Here is a 23480-nt window from a genome sequence, read left to right as displayed (position 1 = left end):
GCCTATTACCTTCCTTCATTAATCTTTTTTCCTTGAAGTTTTGATGCAACGGCAAGGCTCGACTAAAGTCTCTGTCAGCTAAATTGTAGGCTATTCTTGGATAAATAACCCCTACTATTTTTCCTGCATATAGATTTCCTGAGATAGTACCCAGAACAACATCTTGAATATTTCAATTCTTCTCTTATTTCTTCAAAAGGAATCAATTGCATCTCAATCTAATTACTAGTTAATTCCACAGGGATCGTCATTTTCCTTCAGGATACCTTATAAATCAGATTGTGTCTTCTTTGTCTTAGCCCCAGATTTCCTAAGACTCTTTCCACTTGTCGAGCCGAAAATTCTTGATACTTTTGTAGAGTATGATTTTCTCTCATAATCCTTTGGATCATATTATGAGATATAGTAGTTTGACTAAAAAAACCCAGTCAAACTTTTATGTGTTTCGTGTTGAAACACCTCTTCTTTAGTCTGATTCTGATTCATCATCAGATTCATCTTGACTACATAGTGTTTCTTCCTCATATATACTTTCGTCTGAGGGTATATTCTCAAACTGATACACTTGGAAAAGGTCTTGAAAGAAGATCGCATCATCCATATCTGGTGTTGCTTCAAAGAGTTTGACTTCTTTCTTCTCATTTTTTGGACAATTTGTCGAAATATGTCCCCTTGCTCTGTATGTCCAACAGTTGCAGTATTTAAAACTTTCACTTGCTCTCGTATGAGTTCTTTCAAAAGTTCTCTGGATGGTATTCTTCCCCTGCTTTGCGATGAACAAGTTGTTGGGGATGTTCTTGTAGGTCCACTTCTTTTCCCTGATCTGTACGAGCTAGTCTTTTGTTTGGACCAAACTGTTCTTGGTTTCCAAGAACTTCTCGTTCGTTTAGGAATTATTTCTGAATTTCTTTCTTTTAAATCCATATGACATGTTTCCATTGATTGTTGGGAGATCATTTTCTCTACAACATAAAGGAGTACGTTTATCTATACCCCTTATCCTTTTGTAGTTCTTCTGTAATGCTGTCATGTGGTACCATTCTGCCAATTTTTATTTCAGAAAAGAGGAACGTCTTGCCAATGTATCCGAATTTCCTGAACGTATTCTTTTATCAGCATTTCTCTCCAGGGGCTTGACATTTTTGCAAAAAATAGCTGAATAGCTACATTTTCCTCTATTCCTGAACTCCATTTGTATTTAGTGAATAACATAATGTATTCATTAACTAAACAGATATCATGCAATTCGAGACTATACAGAGCTTGAGTATATCTTCTCTTTTTATTTGTATCTTGATTATTGAAATAGTCTACCCCTATAAATTGTGCTTTAAATAGGGTAGTCATTCTTCCTCCAATCTCGCTTAGGGATTATCCTGCCAAGACTGATTCTTTAGCCTCTGGCATGGTCATTTCCCAAGCTATCTTAACAGATCCCATTAGACTCATTTCTAGAAGTTTAATGAAACCTTCTTTATTAAGATCTAATGTTCCCGCTGCGATTCTCATAGCTGATGTCCAATCATCTATGAGATCTCCTCTGTTTTTGAAGTCCAGTACATCAAGGTTTAATATAACCCCATAAGGATGTATCGGATCTAAAACAGTTTTTCCATAAGAAGTTTTATGGAGTGAGATTTTACTCCTTCTTGTCCTTGTTCCTGCTAGATGAGAATTTTCTCCAACCTGAAATTTACTATGTGGTTCTTCTGTTTTAACCACATATCTTGGCGGGTTCCCCGTAGGTTGCTCACCTTCAGGGAAATTCATCTTTAGATCTACTTCCTTTAGATTTGCAAATGAATCGGCAAGGTCTTGTAGATCCTCAATATTTAATCTTTTTAAAGTAGTCATCAGATATTATTTTTCTCTGATACTGCTTTTATGAGATTAATTATCATTTCTTCATCAGTTAAAGGTTTTTGTACCATTTTGGTTTTACCTTTCTGATGTAACAAAGGTTCGGTACCAAATGAAGTGGTAACCGTCCACTTTTACTAGAACTAGATGTTTGTTCTAGATTCTGGATTTTTATTTGAAGATCCTTTAGATTTACAAGAATTTCTTCTTGTTTTTTAAGGATTTTTTCAATTTGTCGAGGTATATCATACAGCTGATTGCTGTAATATTGTACCGTCTTTTGGATTTCTCTAAGATCTTCGAAGAGCTTAGAAATCTGGTGTAATCTCTAAAAATTTGGAGTTAAACATATTTCTTGATCCTTTTAGAGTTCGCACAGGGCCTTGTATTTGATGGGGAATCTATTTCCTGATTCAAACTTTCGTCTGAATACATGATTTGTTGAAAAATCTTTTCCTCAACAAAGAAAAATATGATTAAATGAATAATATAAAGTCTGAATAAACATTAACTAGGCTTTGATACCATTTTGTTGAGCCATTGAGAAATATTAAGTATTTTTTTAGTAAAAAGGGTAGTATAGAAATTTTTTAGTTTAGATGACATATTAGGAAAACATTTTGTTAAAAGAGGGATGTAAGTGATAACGAATAAAGTGTTAGTATATTTTTGGGAAAATAAAAAAATTATAGGGACGTATTAAATAATTATTCCCTAAAAAAACATATCTTATTTATTCTTTGAATCCATAAAGAACATTTTTTAAAAAGAAATTTTAAAATATCTTCTACAATTTTTTCATTTAATATATTTATTCATATATTTGTGAAATGACTGTTAATACATTTTCTAAAAAAAAAAATGACTGTTAATACAAAAACCAAACCATTGGATCTTATTCCTTCAAAAGCTTTATCAAGTAAGAGCTATAATTCTGCACTTTTATCGTGATCGAACTGCAGTGGCGGAGGGCCGGAGACGGTGGAGATACAGCTATGTGGAGGGAGATATGCAGAGGGTTTTGGGGAAGACTTGTGTGGGGCCCATGTAAATCAGATGTGCTTGTGATCTGACTCTGCCATCTCCCGTCCGATCTCTGGATTTTCGAAATTTTCTTTCTTTGAATTTCCCATGAGGTTGGTGTGGATAGCGCAGGTTGTGTTTTTTAATGGTTTTTAGGAAAGATTCGGAAAGTCTATTTCTCACTTAGTAGTACAAGTGTGCCGGGTAGTAATGGGTTGGATATGATGCGATCTGTGATGTGGCGATTGTTTTGTGTTCTGATTTGGGTGATGACGAATCTGTCATGTGTAAATTTTGGATCTTGTTGCTTATTTTCATTGTATATGAAAAATGCTTATTACTGATTTATTTATTCTCTCACTGGTTTAATTTGACGCATCATTCAGTGAAATCCGAATTCTTTGGTTGGGTATCACACGTTTCCATTTTATCGCGCTCAAATACTGCTAATTTATGTGGAAAAGGATTGATCTTTAAACTTGAGGTATATATCTTTTGGATTTTAAGAAAACTGGTATGAATGAAAAGTAAGAAAACGACGGGGGTTTATTTTCCTCCTCTTGAACCGTTAGTCTTCACATTTTTCAGGTTGAATGTTGCCTTGCGACTAAACTTTTCTCTTGTATATTTAACTGAAGACTGTAGTTGGTAGTGCAACCCGTCTTGATGCCATTTAAGAGCATCGTCCGCGAGCTAAAGGATATGAAAGATGGGATTGGCAGCTTATCACGGAAAGGGATTCAGGGGAGGCTTTGGCGAAGCCGAACTATGTCATATGTAGCCCCAGATGCAGTAGTTCCTTTCGAGCCAATCCAACAAGGGCGGTGGGCAAATTTACCGCCGGAATTGCTTTTGGATATTATCCGAAGGGTCGAAGAGAGCGAAACTTCATGGCCTGCAAGGACTGTAGTTGTCTTTTGTGCTTCAGTTTGTAAATCTTGGAGAGAGATCACGAAGGAGATTGTCAAAACTCCTGAGGAATGTGGGAAGCTCACCTTCCCCATTTCGTTGAAGCAGGTATTCATTCAGAGTTTAGTAATCTCCATTTTGATTGTTGTATGTGATTCTGTTGAAGTAACTCTTTGTTTTGTCCATGCTAGCCGGGCCCGCGAGATAGTCCAATCCAATGCTTTATCAAGAGGGATAGGACAACTTCAACATACTGCCTGTATTTTGGTCTGACCCCATGTAAGTTCATTTTGTTTCCTTGTTTGCTGTGGCATTGGGGGTTGTAATTTTCGGCTGTGATTTCTTTATGTCAATCTAAAATAATTCTTCTTCTCTCGCACTATTGTTTTGTGGTTATAACACATACAATGTATGCAATGCTTGTTACGACATTGTTGGCTACTACATTGGGTTTTCATATGGTTTGATTTCAAAGTTGTGTCGCCTCAATTTAGATTTATTTAGATTATATCCAATGTGTATTGGCTGTTGCTTCTGTTGATTCATCTGGATATTTTATATTATTTAAGATAGAGCTATTTTTGTGTTCTTGTGTGAAGTTATTAGGCTATTTTGGGGATGAAATAGCCATACTAAAACACTCAAAACTCCCGAGTCTATATAAGGGTGATCCCAAGTGTATCAAAGCGATTGACCTTATACGGCGGAAAATAGGATATTGATCTTTCTATGGCGCTCACAAATACTGGAAAATGTCTTTGCCTTAGAAACAATAATTTAGAAGCTCAGTGTTACTTCAGCAGGCCAACTAGATATGTTAGATATATACCACTAACTGTTGAATTTCTAATGGCAGCCGAGAACGAGAGTGATAAATTACTGTTGGCAGCCAAAAAGATCAGAAGGGCAACAAGCACAGACTTCATAATTTCTTTGGTTGCGGATGATTTTTCTCGAGCTAGCAATACATATCTTGGAAAACTTAGGCAAGTTTTGTTACACCACTCTAGTTGATGTCTATGCCATCATTTTACTTTTTTGTTTTTTTAATGACATATCTATATTCTATAATCAGGTCCAATTTTTTGGGAACCAAGTTCACTATATATGATAGCCAGCCCCCAAAAGATTCTGCAATTCAACACACCTCTCGGCTGAGTCGAAGATTTAGCACTAGCCAAGTATCTCCAAGATTACCTGCATTTAACTATAGCATAGCCACCGTGTCGTATGAGCTCAATGTTCTTCGAAAAAGAGGTCCTAGGAGATTGCATTGTGTAATCCATTCGATTCCTGTTTCATCTATTCAAGAAGGTGGCACCGCCCCAACTCCAACTTCATTTCCTCTGTGCATCGACGAAAATACCTCATCCCCACTGATCCCGAAAGGAAGCGAGCCCAGCACTTATTTCAGCTCTCCAACTCTTTTGAGTTTGCCAGAGGCACTTGTTCTTAAAAACAAGTCCCCGAGATGGCACGAGCAATTGCAATGCTGGTGCCTGAATTTCAGAGGGCGTGTCACTGTAGCATCTGTTAAAAATTTCCAGCTCGTGGCAGCTGTGGATCCTTCACTTAACATCCCTGCTGCAGAACAAGAAAAGGTGATTTTACAGTTCGGAAAGATTGGAAAAGATATCTTTACCATGGATTATTGCTACCCATTATCTGCATTTCAAGCATTTGCTATCTGCTTGAGCAGCTACGATGCGAAACCAGCCTGTGAGTGAGTTTCACATGGATTACATAGATCATGATCGTCTTTTCCTTATTTACTTCTTAGAGTGTTTTATGTCTCTAGTCTCTGTATGGAAGTTAGATTCTTTGGTTTTGTAGGTTATTACCTGTCAACGTGTGAGTAAAGTGGCTGTCTGTGTTCATTAAGAGAGATGTTTCATCTTGAAAATGTACGTTATGTGAAAAATGTTTCATTGTTCTGCTACCTATTTTCTTAGACGCTCGATTGTTGTGAGAACGAGTTGACTCAATTACAAACACGTTAATTAAAGCTTGAATGATCTCGATTGCCAGCCATACTGCTCAAACTCGACCTTAATGTTTTGAGGTTCATATTAATTATTTGGTTCGCAAACTTATTTTATGAAGTTGTGAATGGTGGTGTATTTTATGTACTGCCTAAAAAAAGAACATAGACCTATATATACAAATCCAAAGAACCGATGCACATGCAAGTTCAGTGGATATAGTACACGATTATTCCATCAAGTTTGAGTCCTCCTATTTCGACTCCCATGCCTAGTTACCTTTGCTGTTAAAAGAAGAAACTGTTAGGAGTTCTCACTTCTATCTGGTCCCAACATGCGTTATATATCAAGAAAAGATATCTTATATAAGTAGGTTCACTAGAGATTTCTGGTAAAAACACTAAAGCTGCTCAATCCATAATGGGAACATAAACTTTTTCCCCCCATGTATTATTTTTCTTGTGCACATCAGGGAGAAGCGGTATGAGATCTCACTTACAGTTCCGGAACGAACTCCGCAAATGGACATCATGTGAACTGTAGAAGCACATATAAACTTTTGATTCTTATCGTTTCAAACATGAAGCAGCACTGACAAAAGACTTCTTAAAAGGCTAACGCATCTTCCTTTGATGATAGTAATTGCAGTATGTTTTAGGCCATGTTGATCAAGGTGAAACCTGGAACTCCATTCCCGGAGTTCAATGCTAATCATATAATAAGAGAGCTAGTCGCTCCGGTATAAATTTTACAAACAATAGTGACATTTCCAATATCGAAAATTGTCAAGACCACAACAACCGGCACACGATGGTACAACATGGAATTGAAAAGCAATGGCCATATCTGATACATGTCAGCGAAGGATAGAGTAAGTAATGAACTCTGTTGATGTGAACTGAAATGGTTGGTGTGGGATGGGATTCCTGTCATCGTGAAACAATCATTTCAAACATTTGAACAGAGCAAATAATTCTTAACGAGGGTAAACACCGTAATAGTTTGACTCACGGACGAGGCCCGTAAACTTTGATTTGGCGCACATGAGTGTCCCTTCCGTTCAGATGATTAGACAAAACTGCTATTTGCAACATGAAAGTATTCACAAAGGTTTCCCTGCAACGTATATTTCCAAGAATTTATTACTTTGCAATGAAGAATTAATTTGATTTAGCCTTTTCTGATGGGCTAGTGCAATGAAACAGAAACATTATAATATCAATGCATTGTCTATTTGTTGTCGTCTTCAAAATTTAGAAGATCGATGCCCCATGATTGTACTGAGCATAGGTACCTGAATCGCTTCTCTCCCTAGTCCTTTAAATACTGATCCTTAGATTGCACATTTAACATTTCTTTTTAAAGATTGCCGTGTGTATTGCATACTTCTCGTTTTAATACTGTATCACATGGTTAACAAAGGAAATCACTTCAATGATTTCCGGTCCAGCAAAGAGGTAAATAAAATTCATGTAACACAGTCATTTTTCCTTTTTGGAATGAAGAAACAAAATTTGTACATTAAGCATCTGCTTGCAAATATGTAACTCCTGGAATCAATTTTGTAACCACAAACTAAGAAACAAATTTGTAAATTCAGCGTTTGTTCCATAGTTGTAGTTTATTCCAAGATTCAATTTTCATACTTTAATGGCTTCTCAGCATATTTCAATAGACACATCAATCACCACCCTTCCAGATGCATAAAAGACGGTACATCACACAAACAAATAGTTGCAAAGCCAAACTAATGCTATAAACATTATTACTTCATCCAGCTTCAGATGGGGAAATACACAAAATCACGCAATCGGAAAGCATCGATTTCTCACCTTGGATCACTCCCAGACAATGATATATACACCCACCCAGTTGGCTTCACAAGTTCCACTGCTTTTATTTCCTGAACAATAATTGCAAGAATGGAATACATCAAACTTTTCCATGATCACTTAATCACATCAAAATCGCAGAACACTTTATCGAGTTTCTGAGTAGACTCACGAACACTGATGCCATTTTCTACACATGCTAATACGGTTGTAAAAAGTTAACTGCACAGAAAGTGTACACAGTCTTCCTAAACTTTCATTCACAATCGCATTACCTTCAGGTTGTGGAAACCATCACCGGCTCGAATTGAGATCTTACTAGGAGTGTAGCTCTCATCAAGCTTGAAATCAATATACAGAACAACCAATTGAAGTTTAACTTTCTTCTGGAATTGGATATTTACTAGATGAGGTTGGGCACCATCCGACCTAATTTCCACAAGAAAATTTTAAATAAAAAAATCATAATCTGGACACCATTTGTGACGAGGACCAATAGGGGTACCATTCCTAAAAAGAAAGAACATTTATGTTTGATTTTTCTAGCTATACAAATTAAAAACTCCATAACATACGTTTAACATCAATCGTAAAAATAAACTCAACAAATTCAATTTTGAGCGAAGAATATGCAGAACAGTCATAAAAGAGGGAAAGGGAAAGAGAGGTACTGCCAGTAAGTTTCAAGATTGTCGTCTCGGAGTGAGAAGACACCATTTCCCGGCTTGCAGGAGCTGACACTCCAGGCGGCTTTCTTCGCCATCTCTCGGAGGTCTTCGTCGACCACAAGTTCCAGGTTTCCTCCGGTCAGCTTGCCCTCCTCTTCACCCTCCGACGACTCCGCCATTCTTCTTTTATGTCTGTATATCGACAGAATCTCAGCTTATGCAACAGTAACTGATAAAAATCCTTCATTAAAGCACCAATAATCTCAATTTAACGACATGGAAAGCAGAATTCCTGTTGGAACATCAACCAACGTTTGTCTGTGTAAGAAAGAGTGGGAAAATCGCAGAGAATTTGTGAGGGCCCTGTGTCCTGATTAATATTTATTTATCAAACAATCAAGAGTAATTAATGCAAAGAGCAAAAACGAGTAAATTGTTTTTTTTCATTTTCGGGCCTACATGAATTTTGGCATGACCTCCCCGTAATACACTCAAGTTATAACCCAAAACATCATACAACACTCCTACTACTTTATTTTTTTAGTACTAATCCACATGTAGAGCACATATTCACATAATTCACATAAAAGCAATCGATACAAATATCAAACACCAACACAAGTCATATTACACATCTATAGAGACGACATAATGAAAACGATCTATCCGCACCTCAACCAAGCTATTACCAGAAAGAAACGCACTTAAGAAAAGCCTAGAAATCCCAATTCACATAGTATCATCCGAAGATCACATTTAAATTGTTTTATTATAATTTAACAGTTCCGTAACCATTTAAAATATCAAACTTCATCAAAATATTTTCTTAATTCCAGAAAATTCGACAATGCAATCAAAATATTCATTTGAGCGTAACATAACGCATAAATTCTCATTTCCATATGAATTAATTCCACGATTCACAATAAATTTCCCAACGCAACAATAACCATAATTATCAAAACATCATTAAATTCCTCAAATAATCTCATTATTAATTCGACGATAGGTTCACCAAAATATACCTCAAAGCCAATCAACTTTGGTACCTACAACATTAACCCAATCATTAATCAACAATAGAGCGATAAAGGAATCGAAAACAAATTAAATTCGAAGGGGTAAAGTTTCACTTCCGGGCAGCCCCTGTACCTCGAAAGAACGAGCTGGAACAGCGAACTAGAAGCTGGAAACGAGTTTGAAATACTTAAAAAATGAAGCTGAACTACGCTGGCCGGAATAGCAGCTGCTCCCGGCAGAGATGAGGCGGCAGCGGCTGGAAAATGCTTGGAATTGAGCAGAAAGCTTATGGCTTGTCTAAAAATTAACCTAAGTTGCTAATCCAAGCTATCCTACAATGCAACAACCAGAAATCGCCCGAGAAACAAAAGAGAGCAGCGCGCAGAAACAGGGCCGCGAGGCAGAATCGAAGTCTACAAGACTTGGGTATTGACTTAGGGTGGTCGCCGACTACTTCCCGGCGGAGCAGGGCGGCTTCAGCGGCGAAAATTATAGAGGGGAAGAGGGCCGACGGGATTTGGGTTCGGTTTTCTATTCTTTTCTTTACCATTTTGTAAGTGAACATGTACACGTGTTCAAGCTTCTTGCGTAATTGATTCAAATTGGGCCTCGATGTCCCAGAATTTTAAATCAAAGTCCGGACCATTACTTTCGGCCTAGAAGCCCATTGCGAACCTTAAAGTGGATTGAAATTTGATTTTAAAATTATTTATATATATCATGAGTGAATTTTATTACTTTTATATGTAGATAGCAATGCATTCATTACATGCTTCACCTATAGAAATTTCCCCGTTCTAATAATATGAATCTCTCACATTCTCACATAAATTGATATCATGTATTTGAATGTTGGTGATCCAAATTTCACCACATCAAAAGGATAGAAACACTCCAAATGTAACTTTACAAAATCCCGATGAAAACACAAAAGACTAAAATTTTTTCTAAAGGGTATGCATCTATCGCCATGTATTAGGAAATATACCAATTTGCCATTGAGTGTGGCCTTTTTTTTAAATTGCAGAATTTTTACCTAAAAGATTAGATCGAAATTTTAAAGCATAAATTTGTGGGATGCCACGAAAATAGCTATCCAAGTGATGATGGTTCTACCTATTCTCAGTGGCAACAAGTGGTCACCACCTTAACAACAACTAGTCCTTAAATCCTCTTCATCTTATCTTTCATTTGTCTATCCTTTGTGCCCACTTTTTTTTAAAAGTTCCCAACTGTAATCCCTTGTTTCTATTCGAATGGACGCAAATAAGAGATCGTATACTTCATTGGAAGACAAAAACATGCATTTTTTTTAGAACAACTATGGCATAGTGACTAAAATTTTCAGTTGGATGGAGGTTCATCGGAGATATATGAGTTGTGAATAAAATTCAGTTCACCGGTTAATCGTTACGCTAAGAAATTTTATATAATATCAACATAATTCACTCGTTGGTTATCGATTAAAAAAAAATTGTATCATATTGTCTCATGTGAGTGAAAATCTCTAACTTGATGATAATAAATACTAACTATATATTTGATTATCAACTTTATATATAGTTCATATAACATCAAGTTTTCGAGCGAGCTTGTGACGTGCTCAAATTCGAGATCTTAGCTGTATGTGACCAACCATTCCCCAGCTAAAAAACAAAAGAAAAAAACTTGATTATAATATGGAATATGTTGAGGAGTAATTTCAGTGGAACACTAAATGAATGAGCTTTTCACGTGGAGCTTTCAATTAAAGGAAATTTTATCTTGCTAAATATGTACTTGTTCCAGCTTTTTGAATCTGGTGGGATTTAAAGAGGAGGCATGAGAAGATAAATAAAATCCAGTTAATTATATTATTTCCAATGAATAGGTACAATGAGGTAATAAATGACTTACAAGAAGTAATACAAATGGAATTATATGTCACTTTAAACTCAATACACACATATCTAGCAATCCATCCAAGATAAAAAATTCCTCTACTGCTATTATCTAGTTACCAATTCCCCGATCGAAAATTCAGTGTTTCATCTTTAAGATTTTCCCACGAATCTTGAACACCGGGGTACGAGTAAGATTAACTTATGAATCAACAATCAGACCTTATGGTATAGTGACACAATTTGGTGTTCTTGTACTAGTAATGAAACCCGGTGTTGAATAGATTCGAGAACTCCGAGTCCCAACCCGATATCTGTAGAAATTGCTGCAAAAGATCAATGAGTCACTTAAGAGAAGGTCGACAAGGAATAAATGAGACGAAGCATGGTCGGAAAGAAGAGTTGAGGTCCAGGAAATTACAGGGATTGAAGTGGAATCAAGAAAAACTTCAGGGGCAGGCACACTAGAGGATCCTGCATTTTGAGCTGTCATTTGAGATTCATTCGATATTACAACAGTCCCACGACTTGAGGTTCCCTGTTGCATTGGATTATACTGGAAACACGCCGAATTGGTGGCTCCAAATTCTGTTGCTGCTGCTGGTGTTTGTGGTGTTTTGGTCATGTATGCAGGAATCTTCAATCCAAAATTTGATCACAATGTTAGTCCCATATGCTAGCATTCAAGTCGGGGAACGACTAACTAAAATCACTTCTCATGCTAATTTCAAAATCACTTCTCTCTAAAAAATTCACACTAATTGGATATGGTGAAACTCAAGGGAGTTAGTTACCTCTTTGGTGAAGAAATCGTCGACGCTAAAGTCGAGTCGGGGGTTTGAAACTGCGAGTTTCATTGAAAGAAACTGCAGATTGCAAGATGAATATGGTAGCATCAAAAGACAAGCAAATTTTTTTATGAAATGCAAATTTCAAACCAAGCAAACGAAACAACTGGTACCTCAACTTGCTTTTGTAAAGACTGAACATAGTTGATGATTTCATCAAGAATTCCGGCCTTTCCAGTAACTTTATTGCAACTGGGAACTAAATCTTGCAAACACTTCATCTTCTTGCTGATTTTTTCCCGTCTCGCCTGCAAAAACCAACAGAACAGAACAGAACAGAACAACCGTCTTAGAAAATCAAGAAAGCTAAAAACATGGTGCTAATTAAATTTCCATATGTGGTCCTTGAATTGTCGTTCTTTTGATGGCAAATTAAAGGAAAAGAATCGTACTCTTTCTGCTAAACTGTGGCTATCGGTGGCCTGGCCACGCCGTGCCCGGACGTGAATGTAATCGGTCTTTGGTGCCGCAGAAACCTTGGAACCTTGCTTTGAACAAGTGTTTGTTGAAATTCCCCGCTCAGTTTTTGTGGTAACTTCTGATTTCTCGTCTCCCGCTTCCTCTACCAAAAGTCCTTTGTCCTTGCATTCATGTTCTAGACTAAACTGAAAAAAATTGATAATAACTTGAATACCCACAAACCATTGTGAAACAAGAGGAAAAGAAATGAAATTCAAGGCAAACCTCTGCTGCTTTTCTCTTCGGAGCAGAGCAGGAAACAGTGCCTCCTCTGTCCACCAAGCTACTGTTACATTGGCTGTCAGTGTTGTTAGAGCTCGAAACGGCAGAAAAACAACGCTGATTCGTAACACTGGAAGATTGACGAGCCGCCGCCTTGATGGGATGCCAGCCGCTGGACAATATTTCTTGATGATCGAATACAGAGTGAAGGTTGAGTCGAGCACGATGATCATCTTCTTGATTTCTACCGGAATGAAGGCGCTGGAGCATGACCTTTTGTCTGTCGAGCACACTGATGTCCATGATTAACAGGAGAATTCAAGATTTGGCGGGGGGGGGGGAAGGGAAATGTGTGATGTGAGGCGATGATTGATGATGGGAGATATATAGAATGAATTTATTTATAAAGACGAAAGGCGGAGAATGATAGTAAAATGGTGATGGGGTGGTGGCGGAAAAGGGGTGGAGAGTGGACCCCGGTGCCCCACGCGCCACCATGTGAAACTGTCCGAGAAAGGGTAATTTTGGTAAAAATAAGTTTTAAAATTCACTTCGCCGCTCGCTAGAAGGAGGGCTTGAACCTCCGACCTTGTGGTTAACAGCCACACGCTCTAACCAACTGAGCTATTCCAGCTATTTGTTAGTTTAATGAAACTTAATTTATTTCGCTTATGTTATAGTACATTAGATTACGCCTTTAGTTTATGATTACGATTATATAATGAAAATATGGTTTCACCATAGTTAATTAGATTTCTTAAATTAAAAAAAAAATGTCAGATTTTACAACTTTTTTATAGGAGAGAAACGAGTACCTTTACTCCACATCACTGTCACAAAGGTATTGTGGGTAGCAACATATTATGTCTTTGTGTACCATCATTGCATTGTAGGACTATTTTTTCTATTCAATTATCCACTTTTCAAGTGGGAATATAAAAATACACTACTCCAAAAAACTAAAAATAAAGAGAGAAAAAAATACATGTGGGTGGTAGTCAACATCAAGTCAAGATACAACACATCAACTGTTGGGAAAAATACAAAAGGGATTTGCCCAATTCCACATGGTGTGTTGTCTTCGAGAGCATTTGGACTATGGCTACAAATTCATAGAAGCGATCCTAACAATATTTTAGTACACTTAGACAGTGTTTGAGAGAATTTGTAGAAATCTATTTTCAACTTTTTCTTAACAAAATTTTGAAAATTTTGTTTAAGAAAAATTGAGAAGTACTTCATAGAAATTCTCTCAAACACTACCTTAATTCTTCGAACCAACATATTATTACAGGGAAAATCAAATTTTAATTACGTCATGTAAATTTGTTTATTTTTTTACATTTTTTGGGCCAGCAGTCCTGCAAAAAATAAATAAAATTAGAAAAAGAAGTATATATTAGTGGACTAAGATTATGAATCGACCGAGATCATGAGCAAGAACGAAAAAATATGCAAATTACGAAACCAGAAAATATAATTTCCCCAACAAATAATTATAATATTACTAAATAGTTATTGTTGACAATCGGAAACATGTGATGGATGCAAAAGGGATAAGGAGAGATGGAGCAAATTCAAGGGTTTCGCTTTCCTGAATATTTGAAATATATTGCATTGGATAACGTTGGTCACTCATCGTTTTATTTTTGATAGCACATATTTCTTGGGTCGAAAAATGAGTACTAGGACAGTTGATGGATTTTAGAAAAATCTTAGATTGCGTTTGAATGATAAGATTTGATTAGATGAGTGATTTGAATAATAAACTTGAAATAAAATTTCACTCTACTTGTACAATCATTTTCTTAAAAGTGCATCTTAGATTAAATTAGTATAATCGCACACGCGTTGCGTCTGTATAAAATCATACAATATATTTAATATTGTATGTTATATATAAATATTATTTTTTCAATAATATTTAAATTTATTTTTTAACATATATAAAATAATATAAAAATTTTAAATTTTTTTTATCAATTTATCTTATCTACAATGTTTAGTTGAGAAAATTATGGAAATTTGAAATATCAAAATTTCAAAAAAAAAAACAAATAAAAATAAAATTGTAATATTTATAGGCAAACACTTATATGCAACCGTTGCACGGGTAGTTTTCGTGTGACGGATCTTTGACCCGGATCCATCTACGTAATCGGACCCCCAGATTCTAATCCAATTTCTTAAGTTTATCGATCGGTCTGCTTACAAAAAGTGAGCGGCCAAATTCCAGCCATGCGTTCGATTTCACTCGCACACAAAATTGAAAAGAGAAACTCAATTTCTGCGTTCTATTTCAACAAATAATTCCAAGCCCATCTCGAAGAAGCACAACTCAGGTAATTGGTAATTATTTTTCAAGATTTGTAAAGTTTTTAGGCTTAGTCGATTGTTGATTTAATTTGTCTTCACCGTGCTTTCATGCCCTTGTTTTTAATTTATTTCTTTTTTTGGTGTATGGGATTCGATTTAGATTCTTTTTTGACCAAATTCCAGCCACGCGTTCGATTTCACTCGCACACAAAATTGAACAGAGAAACTCAATTTCTGCGTTCTATTTCAACAAATAATTCCAAGCACATCTCGAAGAAGCACAACTCAGGTAATTGGTAATTATTTTTCAAGATTTGTAAAGTTTTTAGGCTTAGTCGATTGTTGATTTAATTTGTTTTCACGTTGCTTTCATGCCCTTGTTTTTAATTTATTTCTTTTTTTTATTTCTTTTGATTCCTACATATTTGTATGCCTCATAGAAAGGATTGACAAATCATAAGCCTAGATAGGGAATGCTAATAATTGATAGCCGACTGTGTCAATGCTATCATCCCAGTGTGTACATCTTAGTCTTCTTTATGTTGGTTGATGAAGAAAGGAAATTTTTTGACTTCTAATCCTCGTGCCTTTATTTGCATCTGACGGCGATCCACCAAGAGTTTGAGGCGAGGCAGCGGGTGGGGCTGCTGCTCGAGATGTTTTCAAGGATCCAGACCTTGATCAGTTTATGGTATTCATCCTTGCTTTATTTATAATATCGTGTGAACTTAGTTTTCCTAGCTAATCTCTTTCTTGTTACTAAAATATTTTGAATTTAGGTTTAATGGGTCATTATTTTATTTTCATACATATTGTTTCATTGGATCTGACATTATGAAATAAAGTAGTATTTTTTGTGTTGCAATACATGAACTCTTGAAATACGCAACCTTCTTAGCTTCTTAACTGTTTCAGATTTTTCTACAGATTCTTCAAGCTAGTGTTTGCTGCTGCTTGAGTTTGAGGACTTACCATAAGGCATTTGTGCTTTAGCACACAGAATAGGTGACTTGCATGCACTAGTATTTAGTTGCTTGTTAAAAAGTTAACAAGCAAACGACCAAATATTTAGTATTTGAACTGATTGATTGTTTATTTGGCATTAGAAAGGGCTAGATCTTCTCATTGGCTGTCATACTTTTTCTTGTTTGTTGTTGGATAATTAAAATTAGATATGGATAATGAAGCTGAAACTCATATTCAGAAAGGTAAATTTTTTCATTTTAACGAACTCTTTAACTTTTGAAGTACAAATGTTTTTGTTCATATAAAAAATGTATTACTTTCATTTGTTACATACAAAATGATTAATTTTTCCAGAACTTCATTTCATATTAGTTTCCACACACATTGCACAAAAAGTTTTACCTTTTATATTATATTTTTTACATTGTAGGTCAAAATTTTACTTCTATTGTCGTCGTTCTTAGCGATGAAGATGATACAGTCATAAACCAAGGTAAGGTTGACATAACTTATGAATTGTATATATATAGATGCTTAAAAAATGTATATATATGAATGCTCAATATGCTTGAATAGTCGAGAGAATTCCAAGATAATATGTTTTGGAACCCAAATAATGATTAATGTATATGTTAGTAATTTGAACAAGTGGTAATCAAGCTGTGAATTTTTAGGCAACATAGATGCCCTTATTTTGTCTAACTAACACAAATATATATTTTGAATTATCATCTTTGAATTTCTTGTAAAACTGCTCTGATTTTAATTTTGAAAAAAAAACCTCACGCATTTTCAAAAATCTGAGTTTTTGCATCCAAAAATCTGAGTTTTTTGTACAAAGTACTAAGAGTTGGATAATATGCGGTGAGAGGAACTAGTTAACTTAGTCTTTATGTTGATTTCAACAAATATATAGATAGTAGGTAGTTGGTTTCATCAACATAAAAATCTGAAACAGTAAACGATACAAAAGATTTTCATTTTAGTTGTTTCTTGTAATAATATTTGACATATCTCCTGAATTTATTATAGATGAAGAAGTTGATCTGGCAGCTAATAGTGAACAAAATATGGTACCATCTAGTGAAGGTAACATTTATAAAACTAATGAGAAATATTTGGTTTTGTTGAAAACGTATTTTTTTTTATTTATGCTAGATATATTTTTTGAAATGATTACAGTTGACAACATATGTTCTGTTGACATAACCGGATCTCTGATTGGTTTGACGAGAAAAACAATTGATGATATGTATCAATTGTACTCTAACCATGCAAGGGCTATTGGTTTTAGTGTTCGCAAGTCAACTAGTAGGTACTCTAGCTATCCAGATGTTGTGGTAGAGAAATATTTTGTCTGTTCTTGTTCTGGATCGAAGAAAATAGAAACTTTAAATCCAGACTCAATTGGTGGATCAGTGGTAAAGAGAGGACAAAGATCTTGTTTGACACGAACAGAATGTAAAGCTTCATTGAGGGTTAAATTGAATGGCGTAGGCCTTTATGAAGTTGTGTCACATGTGAATATACATAATCATGCATTAACTAGGAAAGAGTGGAGTCACCATCATCGTTCAGAGAGGAGAATTTCAAATGCGAAGGGTAAAGCAATTGAAGATATGCTGTCTTCTGGGATGAGAGCTACTGATTCTTATCGTTATATGGTACATGAAGTTGGGGGAGAGGAAAATGTTGGTCATACTTTGACGGATCACTTGAATTTTGTTAACCGTTGGAAAATGAATGCAATAGAAGGAGGGGATGCACAGAAAGTAATTGAAATGTTACAGCAAGAAGATGCTGAACAGAAAGACTTTTTTTTCAGAGTTAAATTAGATGATGATGGGAGATTGTGTAATCTATTTTGGAGGGACTCGATGATGAAGGAGGATTATGACATATTTGGTGATATCATGGTTTTTGACACAACTTATCGCACTAATAAGTACAATTTGATTTGTGCTCCTTTTGTGGGTGTCAATCATCATTGGAAAAATGTGATGTTTGGTTGTGCATTTTTAGCTGACGAGAAGGTTGAATCATTCCAATGGCTCTTTGAAGTTTTTAAGAAATCGATGGCAGGGAAATGCCCTGTCAGTTTGTTCACTGATCAAGATCAAGCAATTTCAAATGCAATAGAAAAGGTATACAAATTTTGAAATATATATATAATTGTTGAAGTGTATTTTTTTTTCAATTTTCTTGTTTTCCAAGTATTCACTTTATAGATAACGACTTATGTTAATTTAATAAGTATTTCTTATTTTGATGTAGGTTTTCCCGGAAACAAGACATAGGCTATGCCTTTGGCACCTTTATCAAAATGCTGTCAGTAGGTTTGCAAAGTTGAAAAGTGAAAATTCTTTTAAAGATGCTTTTAAGAAATGCTTGTCAGGTTGTGTTGATGAAACTGAATTTGAAAGCTGTTGGAGATCTATGATTTCAGAGTATAAACTAGAGAATCATCCTTGGTTTAATCGTTTGTATGGATTAAAGGAAAAATGGTGTACTGGATTGAGCAAGGATTTTTTCTCTGCTGAAATTCTATCTTCCCAAAGAAATGAAAGCACTAACCATGCCATTGGGTTCAGTGCAAAGAAAAACACAAGCTTGACTGAATTTTATGGTATTTTCAAGGAAACGTTAAAGCACTGGAGAAGCAAAGAACAAAAAGATGAATTCCAATGTTCAAGATCAATGCCTGAATCAGCCCTACCATTGACTGGGATTTTGAAGCATGCTTCTGAGGTATACACATTGACAATTTTTAGATATTTTGAGGCTGAATTTTTTAAATCAATCTCGAGTTCTTCTATTATTGTTCTACTTGAAGACAGAATGATGGTTTATGATGTTTCATCATACGACAATGCCGGGTTGTCTCATCGTGTCATATTTGATTGTTTTAGTAATCTAATCACGTGCTCTTGCAAGAAGTTCGAAGAGTGTGGCTTTTTGTGCTATCATTGCTTAAGGGTCCTTCATATAAATTCGATATTTACCATACCAGAGTATTATATTAAGAAAAGATGAACAAAGTTTGCTAAATCAGAAATTTGGGACAAGTTCAGTAGTACAACTGGGAGGTTAGAGAAGGTTGATGATTGATTCCTTTGGCGTCATGAAATGACACGCAAGTTTTATAATTTGGTGATGCAATGTCAAGAAAATGAGGAGGCACGGATGATTGTTGAAGAAGGATATAATAGAGATTCACAAGCTGTTAATACGTTGATTACTACATTGACTTCTACAGAGCAATCAGATACTTCCATTTATTTAAATTCTTCTCATATTGTTCAAGATCCTACTCGTTCTGTTACAAAAGGAAGAAGTCAAAGGATAAAAGGACACTTTCAGAAAAACAAGAAGAAGAAAACTGTTGCATCAAATTCAATTACAGCAAAGGAATTTGGTTCCAAGACTCCAAATATTCGTTTATTATAGTGAGATTTTTATTTTTTATTTACTTTCATAGATATTATGAATTTTTTTTTTTGGATTGTGAATGTTAATTTTTTTTTATCAATATTGCAGGGAGTATGAGAAGTTCTTGAGATTTGTCAACTAAGAGGTGATTATTCCATTGATTTTTGCATGTGGACTCTTTATATATTCTGCTTTCTTTTGTCTAATGTTACAGCACCTTTGGATGTTCTTGTAGTTGAAATGTCTTCTCTGGTTTTATCTTTATGTTTACAATAAATTGATATGATGCTTAAAATTTGGATCTTGTGCAAAAATTCAAATTTTTGATGTGTTCACCTTTAACTGGTGGTTCAACCCCCTGTTCTCTCAAAACCTGACTGCTCTCCATTACCAGATTTTTGAGGTTGATCAGCCTGCTCTTTGATATATAGCTCTGCTTCCCTTACACTGTAAGATATCGGTTTGTTAGAACCCAAATGATGGTTCAATTAAGAAAATTAATAGTTATATTTTTTGAATATTGAACTCTCATCTCTTCATGCATCTCATTTTTGTACATGAAGTATAATTGGGTGCTTGGTGACTCTACCACTACATTCTTTGTATTTGCTTTTCACTATTTATTTCTTACAAGTTTCAGCACAAGAAACGCGCTAGTAAGAGTCCAAAAGTATGCAGTCCAAACAAGAGCCCCCATCAAGAGTCATAGCAGTACAAGCTAATATAATTGGTTCCAGAAGTGCAGCTAAATTGATACAGTGTATTCATTGGAGAACTAAATAGATAGATTATGTCAACTGATATATCATGTGGCAAATTGGAGTCTTCTTTCGAGTTTTTGCTAATGAGATCGTTTTAGCATTTAGTTAGACTGGATGAAGAAAGAAATATATTAAATCCCTTGACATATATTTTTGGCTATTTTCCGTGATTTTAAGGATTGTTTGTGTGCATATATATGGTCATTACTTAACTTCCACAAAATTATGTATTCCCAGAACTCTCTCTAGCATTTTTCTGTCAAACAATTAAAGGGAGAATTATAACTAAATAACTAATACTTTTTTTATATAAAAAATAAAAATTTTAAATAATTCTTAAGAGAACTTTACAATTTAAGAACTGGGACCATATTACAATGCAACATATAGTTTTGAATAAAATCGATACATGCATGTAAAATCACCCTTTGTCAAATTTGGTATGATATGTCAAAATCTCTCTTTAAAAAGGCAAACTAATAATTTTTTACTACTAACGTAATACATTTGGCAAGAAAAGTAATACTTGTTTGAATGAAAAGAAAAACACATTTGAATTAAAATCAAAGTTTGAGTACTAAAATACTTCAAACACAAGAATTGCATCAACCGCTTTGCGTTACACCAAGTCTTCGAGTTTAACATGGCAAATATTGGCGCCAACTCTTTCTAAAATAGGCTTCCCAAAGTTCATTAATACATTTAGACGATGATGATCAAAAGGCATAATGAGAAAATGTAACGATAATTTGATAAACATGATTTTCAAGTACCAAGTACGGTTTTTCAGAAATAACATAGCAAACAATAAGTTCAGAAAATAGAATTTAATTGGGCACTGAGCTCCGTAAAAAGATACTCGTTTTTTTCAAAAAATTTTAATCTCAAACATATGGTGTTTGGATAGAAACACGACATACTTTTCACTGTAACCTAAACTCTGAACAATAAAATTGGAAAGACAATTAGAAGATCAGGCTGTCATTACATAGCAACACTTGGAAAGAGTTGCTATACAAAGCTTACAAGATAGACTTAAATTAATTATCATTCGCTGTTAAATTCGACATAAATCTAAAGTTTTGGAAATGAAATCTGTTCCACAAGGAAGGAGCTTAATCAAAATATTCATGACAACAAATAACTCCATTAATTCTAGAGGGAATTTTCTTTATATGGCTCCGGTTTATGGAAGAACAAACAACACTAGTACTAGTGCCTCCCAGTCCCAGATGATGAGTAGTAGCAGTAGCTTTCATCTTCAATCATACGATCATGAATCCAAACACAATATTCCCAGTGTCAAAACTGAAGCTGCTGGAACTAATTTTCAAATAATTCATCCTCTAACAATATTTAACTATCCCTCCATCATCAATACACCTCTTCATCAACAAACTACTACTTCTGAGACTCATGAAGTTGATGCAATTAAATCCCAGATTATTGCTCATCCTTAGTATTCTAATCTTTTGGAAGCCTATATGGATTGTGGAAAGAAACAAACTAGTTCATTTCTCTTGTTTCTTCTTCCTCCTATTTTTTGCTTCATCTCTCTTCAATTCTGAAATTTTGGCTTTAAGTTCAGGCTTGTTTTTGTAAAAATCGAACACTTTGCTTAGCACCTCCAGCCTCAAATTATTCACTTTGCTAAGCACAATGGTTGCACATATTTAAGCTCTAATTACTCTTCTTACAGCAGCCTAGAGTCAATAAAACAAGAAACAATTAATTATAACTCAGGATTTATAAAGAGAAATTTATTATACAATCTCATTCAAAATTCCATACCTTTGACAAATCTGGAGATGAGTATACTATACCCTCAAAACACTTCATATGATGCATCAAGTATACACCAATATCAACGTCTCTCTTTCTTGTTTGCCAACTTAAGCCAACATTTTCAAACTCATATAGAAAAACTTCGTCAGCTTTCACATGATTTTTTTCTTTCAAAAACTTGGACATTTGATCATGCTACAAATTAGAAACATATAAGACAATGAAAATGTAAAAGAGATATTTTAGATTTATTACATTATATTAGATACTTTACCACTATTTGGGCAGCATGAAAGAAAGCATTTTTATCATCCTTGTACTTCCTGTTATCCAAATATTGAATTTTTCCTTTGTCCAAGTTGACAGCGACAACAGTAAAGTGATCATCTAAATGGATTGGCACAAAAATCTATGTTTCCAAAAAATAAGATAACTTACAATTAGTGAAACATTATTATTTAAATATAATAAATTTCAAATAAAATTTTATTCTTTTTACCATGTCCACAAAGCTCAAATCACCACCATGTTCATTCAACCACAAACTCCAAATATTTCTCATAGCAGCTTCATTGGCTTGCAAATCAGAATCATCATGGAGAAGCTTATGTAAATAAGTCTATTGGAAAGCAAAAAAAAACTATAAGATTAACAAATAAAATATTAAAATCAATAATCAAATTACAAATATTAAAAACTTACAGAATGTGCGAGGTTGAAACAAAAACGCATATGCTGCGTGTTTTTTCTTTTTTCTTCTTGATTGATTAAGAGACACCATGCATCAATGATAGAAACATATACGTTTGAAAGACTCAATGAAATGATGTCCTTCCTTCGAATAGGACACATAAGATGATGCTGAAACAAAATCTCCCTAATTGTAGCAGAAAAAAGAAAATCAAATCATCAAAAGGGAGACAAACTGAATTCAGATATAAAAATATAATTTGAATTATGGTTCATAAACACTTACTCTTGATTCAAAGCTTCATCAACAAAGAAACAGTAATCGATGATCTCTTTGTGTTTTTGATCCATATCAAAGACAATGTCCTTGTTTGCCTTCATGAAGTCTGACACATATCCCATTTCTTCATCAAGCTGCCAATACTCATTTGATAAAATAGCTTCACTTACTTCATGCTCAGACAAGTCATGATTAGACCTCTCTTCATTATTTTTTGCAAGGACATTTCTTTGTTCCGGTGTCAAAAGATCAAAAGAAGGAAACTCTTCAGCCAACTTTTTCATAACCAAAAAGTTATCAACCACATCATCTATATACTTCTGAATTTTAGGCTCACAAAAGAACTTCTGACTCTCCGATAAATCAGGAGAAGATGCAGCACGTTTCTCTTCCATTTTTTTCTTCATTTTCAACAAACTTTTCATGTGATGATTGGACACTACTGATATGTCCCTCTTAAACAACAACAGTGTTTCATGTACATCCTAAAATTATGAGATAAATTAAAAAAATATAATGATTAGTGACTTGACACATGGTAAAAATAAAT

General features: G+C 34.8%; 4 protein-coding genes and 1 non-coding gene across 13 annotated transcripts; 2 read left to right on the top strand and 3 right to left on the bottom strand.

Annotated features, from left to right (window-relative positions):
- The first annotated feature begins 2724 nt into the window (after positions 1-2724).
- On the top strand, positions 2725-5799 carry LOC140886623 (tubby-like F-box protein 5). 7 transcript variants are annotated; one of them, XM_073293304.1, is made up of 6 exons: positions 2725-2996; positions 3270-3367; positions 3522-3900; positions 3984-4071; positions 4649-4778; positions 4868-5799. In XM_073293304.1, exons 3-6 carry the CDS (start codon positions 3550-3552, stop codon positions 5517-5519), a joined length of 1221 nt encoding a protein of 406 aa, XP_073149405.1. In that variant the 5' UTR covers positions 2725-2996; positions 3270-3367; positions 3522-3549; the 3' UTR covers positions 5520-5799. The 7 variants fall into 7 exon arrangements, with proteins under 7 accessions (XP_073149405.1, XP_073149403.1, XP_073149406.1 ...); XM_073293302.1 differs by having other exon boundaries at positions 3472-3900; XM_073293305.1 differs by having other exon boundaries at positions 2725-3015.
- A 527-nt stretch (positions 5800-6326) lies between these two features.
- Positions 6327-9823, bottom strand: LOC140890935 (anaphase-promoting complex subunit 10). Of its 2 annotated transcripts, XM_073299110.1 has the most exons (7): positions 9427-9823; positions 9300-9323; positions 8278-8466; positions 7882-8035; positions 7607-7677; positions 6786-6890; positions 6327-6700 (listed from the first exon to the last, which is right to left on the bottom strand). In XM_073299110.1, exons 3-7 carry the CDS (start codon positions 8451-8453, stop codon positions 6631-6633), a joined length of 576 nt encoding a protein of 191 aa, XP_073155211.1. In that variant the 5' UTR covers positions 8454-8466; positions 9300-9323; positions 9427-9823; the 3' UTR covers positions 6327-6630. The 2 variants fall into 2 exon arrangements, with proteins under 2 accessions (XP_073155211.1, XP_073155212.1); XM_073299111.1 differs by lacking the exon at positions 9300-9323.
- A 1315-nt stretch (positions 9824-11138) lies between these two features.
- Positions 11139-13064, bottom strand: LOC140892446 (basic helix-loop-helix protein 79-like). Of its 2 annotated transcripts, none has more exons than XM_073301322.1 (6): positions 12707-13064; positions 12415-12627; positions 12136-12270; positions 11969-12040; positions 11596-11811; positions 11139-11500 (listed from the first exon to the last, which is right to left on the bottom strand). In XM_073301322.1, the coding sequence occupies exons 1-6, from the start codon at positions 13004-13006 to the stop codon at positions 11432-11434; spliced, it is 1005 nt and encodes a 334-aa protein (XP_073157423.1). In that variant the 5' UTR covers positions 13007-13064; the 3' UTR covers positions 11139-11431. The 2 variants fall into 2 exon arrangements, with proteins under 2 accessions (XP_073157423.1, XP_073157424.1); XM_073301323.1 differs by having other exon boundaries at positions 11139-11488.
- Positions 13065-13263: 199 nt separating this feature from the next.
- Positions 13264-13337, bottom strand: TRNAN-GUU (transfer RNA asparagine (anticodon GUU)). Its single transcript has one exon. It is a non-coding gene; the product is annotated as a tRNA-Asn (tRNA).
- Positions 13338-16159: 2822 nt separating this feature from the next.
- LOC140890106 (protein FAR1-RELATED SEQUENCE 5-like) lies at positions 16160-19432 on the top strand. Its single transcript, XM_073297866.1, has 6 exons — positions 16160-16227; positions 16416-16478; positions 17018-17074; positions 17168-18129; positions 18260-18733; positions 19124-19432. The coding sequence occupies exons 1-6, from the start codon at positions 16194-16196 to the stop codon at positions 19430-19432; spliced, it is 1899 nt and encodes a 632-aa protein (XP_073153967.1). The 5' UTR covers positions 16160-16193.
- The last annotated feature ends 4048 nt before the right edge of the window (positions 19433-23480 follow it).

The sequence above is a fragment of the Henckelia pumila genome, chromosome 3, assembly GCF_033568475.1.
Source record: "Henckelia pumila isolate YLH828 chromosome 3, ASM3356847v2, whole genome shotgun sequence".
Taxonomy (NCBI): domain Eukaryota; kingdom Viridiplantae; phylum Streptophyta; class Magnoliopsida; order Lamiales; family Gesneriaceae; genus Henckelia; species Henckelia pumila.
The sequence above is the reverse complement of the archived record's forward strand: the minus strand, read 5'-3'. Positions and strand labels throughout refer to the sequence as shown.

Coding starts and splice junctions, on each gene's coding strand:
- LOC140886623 (XM_073293306.1), top strand. CDS start 3,550: ATGCCATTTAAGAGCATCGTCCGCGAGCTAAAGGATATGAAAGATGGG. Junction 4,072..4,648: donor GTATTTTGGTCTGACCCCAT/GTAAGTTCATTT, acceptor TTCTAATGGCAG/CCGAGAACGAGAGTGATAAA. Junction 4,779..4,867: donor ACATATCTTGGAAAACTTAG/GCAAGTTTTGTT, acceptor TTCTATAATCAG/GTCCAATTTTTTGGGAACCA.
- LOC140890935 (XM_073299110.1), bottom strand. CDS start 8,453: ATGGCGGAGTCGTCGGAGGGTGAAGAGGAGGGCAAGCTGACCGGAGGA. Junction 8,036..8,277: donor AATCTTGAAACTTACTGGCA/GTACCTCTCTTT, acceptor TGTGGAAATTAG/GTCGGATGGTGCCCAACCTC. Junction 6,891..7,606: donor TTGTCTGGGAGTGATCCAAG/GTGAGAAATCGA, acceptor TATACGTTGCAG/GGAAACCTTTGTGAATACTT.
- LOC140892446 (XM_073301322.1), bottom strand. CDS start 13,006: ATGGACATCAGTGTGCTCGACAGACAAAAGGTCATGCTCCAGCGCCTT. Junction 12,628..12,706: donor CGAAGAGAAAAGCAGCAGAG/GTTTGCCTTGAA, acceptor AATTTTTTTCAG/TTTAGTCTAGAACATGAATG. Junction 12,041..12,135: donor CTTTACAAAAGCAAGTTGAG/GTACCAGTTGTT, acceptor TGCAATCTGCAG/TTTCTTTCAATGAAACTCGC.
- LOC140890106 (XM_073297866.1), top strand. CDS start 16,194: ATGGATAATGAAGCTGAAACTCATATTCAGAAAG. Junction 16,479..17,017: donor TGATACAGTCATAAACCAAG/GTAAGGTTGACA, acceptor AATTTATTATAG/ATGAAGAAGTTGATCTGGCA. Junction 18,130..18,259: donor TTTCAAATGCAATAGAAAAG/GTATACAAATTT, acceptor ATTTTGATGTAG/GTTTTCCCGGAAACAAGACA.